The following is a 6,759-nucleotide window of genomic DNA, read 5'->3' on the forward strand; positions in this document are numbered from 1 at the left end:
GATGGAGCTTCAAATGCTACGGGTAATGGAGTTGGGGCAGTTTTGGTATCCCCAAGTGGAGATCATTATCCTGTTGCTAGCAAGTTGGACTTCGATTGTACAAATAACATGGCAGAATATGAAGCATGTATTATGGGCATTCGTGCAGCCATTGAACGGAACATCAAAGTACTGAGAGTATACGGGGATTCAGCGTTGGTGATATACCAACTCAAAGGGGAGTGGGAGACTAGGGATCCTAAGCTAATCGGTTATAGAAAACTAGTTCTTGAATTGGCTGAGGAGTTTGACGATATCACCTTCTATTACCTCCCACGGGAGGAAAACCAAATGGCTGATGCTTTAGCTACTCTAGCTTCGATGATTCAGGTGAATAGACTTGAGGCAATGAGGCCTGTTCAGATGAGTATCTCTGAGACCCCGGCTAATTGCTGCAATATTGAGGAGGAGGGAAAAGATGATTGTCCTTGGTATCAGAGTATCCTACAATATGTGAAGAATCGGGAATACCCTGATCAAGCGACAGAGAATGACAAAAGAACTCTGAGAAAGGTAGCCATTGAATATGTCTTAGATGGAGAAGTGTTATATAAAAGAAGGAAGGATCAAGTACTGTTAAGGTGTGTGGATGCTGTGGAAGCCAAGAAAATTTTGGAAGAAGTCCATGAGGGTATTTGTGGGACGCACGCCAGCGGTTTCACGATGGCCAGACAGATCATGAGATTTGGGTACTATTGGCCCACCATGGAAGGAGATTGTATTGATTATGCCAGGAAGTGCCACAAATGCCAAATTTACGGAGACAAAATGCACGCACCCCCTTCACCTCTTCACGTCATGACCTCTCCTTGGCCGTTTTCCATGTGGGGTATGGATGTTATTGGGCCAATATCACCAAAGGCTTCTAATGGGCATCGCTTCATCTTCGTAGTAATTGATTACTTTACTAAGTGGGTGGAGGCTGCTTCATATGCAAATGTCACGAAAGCAGTAGTCAGCAAATTCTTGAAGAAGGAGATCATTTGTCGATATGGAATGCCTGAGAGGATCATATCCGACAATGCGATGAACTTGAATAATAGCACAATAGCTGAAGTTTGTAGCAAATTTAAAATTAAGCATCATAACTCATCGCCGTATCGTCCCAAAATGAATGGTGCAGTGGAGGCGGCCAATAAGAACATTAAAAGGATTGTGGGGAAAATGACTGAAACCTACAAGGATTGGCATGAGAAATTACCATTTGCTCTCCTTGCCTATCGAACATCTGTTAGAACTTCTACTGGGGCAACGCCTTTTTCTCTGGTTTATGGAATGGAGGCAGTATTACCCATTGAAGTTGAAATCCCTTCTCTACGGGTGTTATCTGAGCTACAGTTGGATGAAGCCGATTGGATCCAATCTCGGTACGATCAGTTGAACCTAATAGAAGAAAAGAGGCTAAGAGCTATTCACCATGGGCAAATGTACCAGAAACGAATGATGCGAGCCTATAATAAAAAGGTTCGCCCCCGAGAATTTCGTGAAGGGGACTTGGTACTAAAAAAGATTCTTCCTATGCAAAAAGATTTTAGAGGAAAATGGATGCCAAATTGGGAAGGCCCTTATGTTGTAAAGAAGGCCTTTTCTGGTGGAGCTTTGATCCTATGCGAGATGGATGGCAAAAGTTTACCAAATCCTGTAAACGCAGACTCCGTCAAGAAATACTTCACTTGAAAGAAAGGGGAACCAAAGTGAAAACCCGTGAAGGGCGCTTTGCTTCCTAAAAAAAAAGAAAAAAAAAACTTTGGGGAGGCTAAGGTGAAAACCCGTAAAAGGCACTTTGAGACCAAAGAGGGCTGGAGTCGAAAACCCGAAAAAGGCGACTCAAGTACTGGGCAGGATTGGAACATCAGGATTTGAGCGGATCAAATTTTGATCGGGGGCATATGATTATCTTGCTTTACTTGAACCAATAAGAAAGGATATGCAACGTCTTGGAACATGGACAGAGTATTGCAGATCTCCTGAACACATGTCAAACTCAGAAGGGTCTTCGGAAAGTTTGTACAGAGAAACTCAAGCTGCGATAACTGGGGCACCTAGTTCTTATGTGTATTCTTGAAAATACATTCTTTTATTTTCTTTCTTTCTTCCTTTCTTTTGGTGAAAACGCACATTCTCAATCCATTTCTTTGTTACCTTGCTTTTGCCATCTTTGATGTTTTATTCGAGTTATGATCAGAACTAGCTTTATTCTTATCCATTGTTATGATCTTTTTGCAAACATGTTGCATAGGAATAATGATTAACGAACTAATGAAACTTTCAGGAAAGAAGTTTTGCACATTACTCTGGAAAATTTCTAAATAATATAGGGACCTGAAACATGACTATTGTTTAGAAAATACCAAGTTTAAAGGGTGAAATATCTAAGAAGGAAAAGTCTAAGCTAAAGACTATCCTTTCAGATTTTGTTGTCTAAACATTGATTGAACAAAATGACGAGCTGTCGTGTTAATTACAAAGCTTAAATGAACAAGCAAGCAATGATCATCAGGCAATAGGAAGAGGTTACCTCGGAGAAGAGAGCCTTCACTTGCAGATGTCCTTACAAAACCAATCACGCCTAAGCAATTTTCTTCCTTCAGACGTGCTCTTCGAGTGCTGCCATCGAAAGATATTTGTAATACAAAAACAAATAAGCAAGGGGAATGTTAGAGTAGTTATCAAAGTAGTTAAGACTGTTAGTGTGGTTATCAGTTGCAGTTAGTCTGTTCTAGCAATTTCTTTATTGTACGTATGCCTATAAATGCATGAGACTTCTACATGCATTAGATAAGCAATAATAAAAAGTAAGAAAGTCTTCTTTTCTGAATATTTTTGTATAAGTCTAACAGTGCAAACAGCAATAATTGTCAAAAAGTACTTCAATCCGTTGTATGCTTGCATTGGATCTTTCTCTTCATGTAGGCGTCTGAGGCACTGATATTACATTAGGAAGTTAAGTTTTTAAGTCTCCAAGGCTGATAAGAAGCTTAATAATTTTATCCAAGTTGGAAGAAATACCAGAAGTAAACGGGACCAATATGGAACTACTGCAACAACGAAGTAGAAAGTGTTGAAAGCATCGTTCATTTTGCAAGTGTTCTGTCTATGTTTATAGTCTCCCCAACCATAATAGCAAATATAGAATTGCAGGCTTCTCAAGGCTTGCACCTACAATAAAACAGTCATCGATACATTTCCTATAACTCTTTTTCCATCTAAAGATGGTAAGTTGTAATTGTAGAAGATTCATGCTTAGATCAGACCACACTCCTTTACCTGACTAGTTAACTGATCTGCCAAGAAGAAATCTTGGAATTTGACCTGCAACAAAGAGATATGCACCCATGAATATGTATATTTGTTTGGTTCTTAAATTCCAGCCATTTCTTTGAGCTTTAGTGATTTGTCCTTCAGTAATTTACCTTGTAAAGAGGAGCACAAATACAGTGGAACAGAGTTGTGAGAAAAAATAAGCGACTTGAACGGTATAGGATGTTGAATGGGAAGATTAATATAACAAGTGCAAGCTGCAGAGACAAAAAAAAAGGGAGCATGCTGAGTTTCAAGAAAGGTTTAAAATAAGAAGATTGATATTCGTACATCAGTTTAGTTCAGTAAGTCTTACTGTGACCAAGATTAGGGGAAGCAGTTCAGTTAGTGCTTTGTAATCTCCTGTTTTAGGGTCCATTTCCATATCAAGTTTCGAGATGACACTGGCCAGTGCTAATGCTGCAAGACCGAAACTCAGGAGCAAAACTTCTCGATAACCAAGCTCGGTCCCTTGTTTGAAGCCAAATATGAAGGTGTAGTTAATTCGATACTGCCGCCAAAAGAATATGTTGGCAGCATACAAAATCATGTGCAAAACAATGAATGCAAACAAGCTGCAAGAAAAATGAAGTATCTTTTGTCAGATACATAGTAGTCCAATACATTGAATGAACAGCTATGATTATTTTGTCACAAAATAGTAACAACTTCAGAGCAATATGAATTCAGATCATCCAAAAACATGGAAAGAATGTTAAATCGAAGAAGGTTATGTACCAACTGTGAATTCAAGATATAAGGCATTACTAAGTAGGTAGATGGTTTAAAATTTAAATCATTAGGTACCAAGGCTGACAGAATATGCATAAGACTTTGAAGTATACTAATGAAACATTTTCATGGTCTGATATAATTGTTGACGTTAATTCAGTTATTATTACCTATAAAGGGGAAACATGTTTTCCATGTACTGAGCCTTTCCTTGCTTATCGAGGATATTCCGCGCATGTATGATCAATATAAGAGCAAGTATCAGAGCTGCTGTGCAACCAACAAAGAGGCCTGCAAATTCATGTTTGCTCGTTCAATACAACCAACCTCAATGAATTCTCTACTTGTAAGATCTCAAGTGAGCTTCTTTACCTGTACAAAACGATATTCTATGCCTTTCTTTCTTAGTTTTCAGCCTTAGCTTATTCATTCCTTTACCATGGTTTGAATTCGAGAAATGCTTGATGAATGTAGCTTCAACCCTCTCCATTAGCTTGGTTACCTTCAATTCAAAACAAGTAATACAGATGAGGACTCAAAAAAGTTACCTGAACCATTTTAAGTGAAAAGATTGTGTAGAAAAATGCATATTCGATTTTAGATTACTAAAAGTTCACAATTTTGTACTGTATATGAGGTTGCCATTCTTGTACATTATATTTCATCAGTGAGGCACTTACTTCATCAGAACTGCCAAGATAAGAATTATCCACTATTCTCATATAATTTCTTGATGCCCTTCTAGAACTGATCTGTAGCAATCATAAAAATGAAAATTGAGTTGGATATCTTGCTTTCATGTAGTATTTGATCAATTATCATGGTCAACAAAATGAAGCAAATGGCAAAAATGTATCTTTGTACCTTATCATATTTCTTCATGATTTTAGAGAACGCCAAAATATTCATGAAGCTGTTTTCAAAGACAAAGAAACCAAAAACAAGAATAACTTTTATGTCAGATTCAACAGTAAATTTCATATACGAACCTATATCTATAATGTTCAATTTAATCCAAGTTTTTTCATATATTTGGAAGATGATACTAACAGTTATGTTTGTCAGATATAAACGTGGATTACTTTAGAAAAAAAAATGAAAAGTTTGAATAAGATAGACCAAAACTGTGGGGGTAATTGCCAATGTTCACCTGTATTTCTTGAGAAGCCTAAGCTTGTGGTAAAATTCAATAAACGCCTGCTTAAGTTGTTTTTCGATTCTCTTCAAGTTTTCTTTACTAAAGTTGAGCTCTGTTTGTTTAATAGTTGGAAAATGAGTCTGAATAGCTTCATTCAACTTCACGTGGTTCAGTATGTTTAATGCAGCAATGTCACTACTCATCATATGCTTGGAATTTTCTTCTTCAATCTCTAGGCTAATGTGCTTCTCATTATCTTCGATCGAATCATTCGATTAGGCTTCGCCATTAAATACATTCATACCAACCATTCCTGCACATAGTTTAAAGATTTCTTTCAGTTATCTGAAGAACAAAAAACAAATATATATATATCCAAACAGATTGTGAAAAATTTTACAACAAATTTGCTTACTAGGAGATGGATGAATATGATCAAATTTTGCAGCTACTTTGTCAACTTTTATTCTAAAAGCAATGAGAGCTTTCATTTGTTTGCTCAATGTTTGAGCTTCCTCCATCACTTCTTTCACTTTAGACTTATAAAACTTGTCAACTTTATTCAACTCATTATCAAGCCTTCTAAAGAATTGCTGCTCACATTCCCTTCCTTCTTCTGCAGCCATTAGAAAGGTTGTCTCATACTTGCCAGACCCTTTTCTTCCAGTGCAAAAATTCCCAAGAATGGGTTGTGTAGAAGCCCAAATTTGCCGGGCCCATACCAACAAAATAACCCAAACAATAAACCCGAAGCCCAACTACCCCAGCCCATTAACCTAAGCTCAGCATTCAGAAACCCTAATCCCACTAACCCTAGCCACCTACCCCCCACTTGCCCACTTGCCCACTTGCGCCGAACACCACCATGCCACTGTCGGCCATGGCCACCTGCAAGAAGCCAAGTAGAAATAAACAAATAGAAAATAAACATTTGTAATCGGTTATAAAAACCGAAAATCTCATCAAAGAGGAGGGATTTTTTATTTTTTGCTATGAAAACAAAAGATTTTCTTTCAATATTAACAGATTCAATACAAGAACCATTCGAAAATATATATACTATCAGGGGCTCTAACACCAAATCGGAGAATCAAATCTAAAACCTAAGGTGACTCTTTCTTTTTTTTCTTTACTGTTTTGAGTTTATTTTCTACATAAAAATACTAAAAATATTAAAACATAAAAATATATGCATTATTAAGCAAAAAAAAAAGAAAAAAAGAAAAAAAATATTTTTTTACCTTTTCCGGCGACCGCGTGCGGTGGCCGCCGCCGGCGCCGGCGAGCCTCCGGTGGCCGTCCGGTGACCGGCCCCCCTGGCCGGATTCCCCTTTCCCCCTCCCTTCTCTCTCCCTTCTCTCTTCCCTCTCTCTCTTCTTTTTTTCTTTCCCTCTCCCCAAATGATTTTTTTTTGGCTATTTTAGGCCTTTATATAGCCCTCCAAAACGACGTCGTTTTGGGGCTACACTTAAGCCTCAAAACGACGTCGTTTTGACCATTGCCCGACCCATCCGACCCGACCCGCTAGAGGATCCGCGTGTTTTCGTTTG

The 6,759-nt window shown here is 38.1% G+C and overlaps 1 protein-coding gene across 1 annotated transcript; it reads right to left on the reverse strand.

Annotated features, from left to right (window-relative positions):
• Positions 1 to 2,574: 2,574 nt before the first annotated feature.
• On the reverse strand, positions 2,575 to 5,895 carry LOC107917154 (phosphate transporter PHO1 homolog 7). The gene is made up of 12 exons (XM_041082177.1): positions 5,625 to 5,895; positions 5,222 to 5,522; positions 4,936 to 4,984; positions 4,752 to 4,823; positions 4,444 to 4,573; positions 4,242 to 4,362; positions 3,656 to 3,914; positions 3,453 to 3,557; positions 3,307 to 3,351; positions 3,049 to 3,198; positions 2,878 to 2,964; positions 2,575 to 2,646 (listed from the first exon to the last, which is right to left on the reverse strand). The coding sequence occupies exons 2-12, from the start codon at positions 5,413 to 5,415 to the stop codon at positions 2,575 to 2,577; spliced, it is 1,284 nt and encodes a 427-aa protein (XP_040938111.1). The 5' UTR covers positions 5,416 to 5,522; positions 5,625 to 5,895.
• Between the last annotated feature and the right edge of the window lie 864 nt (positions 5,896 to 6,759).

The sequence above is a fragment of the Gossypium hirsutum genome, chromosome A01 (genome assembly GCF_007990345.1).
Source record: "Gossypium hirsutum isolate 1008001.06 chromosome A01, Gossypium_hirsutum_v2.1, whole genome shotgun sequence".
In the NCBI taxonomy this organism is placed as follows: Eukaryota; Viridiplantae; Streptophyta; class Magnoliopsida; order Malvales; family Malvaceae; genus Gossypium; species Gossypium hirsutum.

What these genes read in the sequence shown, in the direction of transcription:
- LOC107917154 (XM_041082177.1), bottom strand. Translation starts at nt 5,415, where the DNA reads ATGATGAGTAGTGACATTGCTGCATTAAACATACTGAACCACGTGAAG. An exon ending in AACATGTTTCCCCTTTATAG is followed by an intron (nt 3,915 to 4,241) that starts GTAATAATAACT and finishes TTTTTCTTGCAG; the next exon opens with CTTGTTTGCATTCATTGTTT. An exon ending in TTCCCCTAATCTTGGTCACA is followed by an intron (nt 3,558 to 3,655) that starts GTAAGACTTACT and finishes TTGTCTCTGCAG; the next exon opens with CTTGCACTTGTTATATTAAT.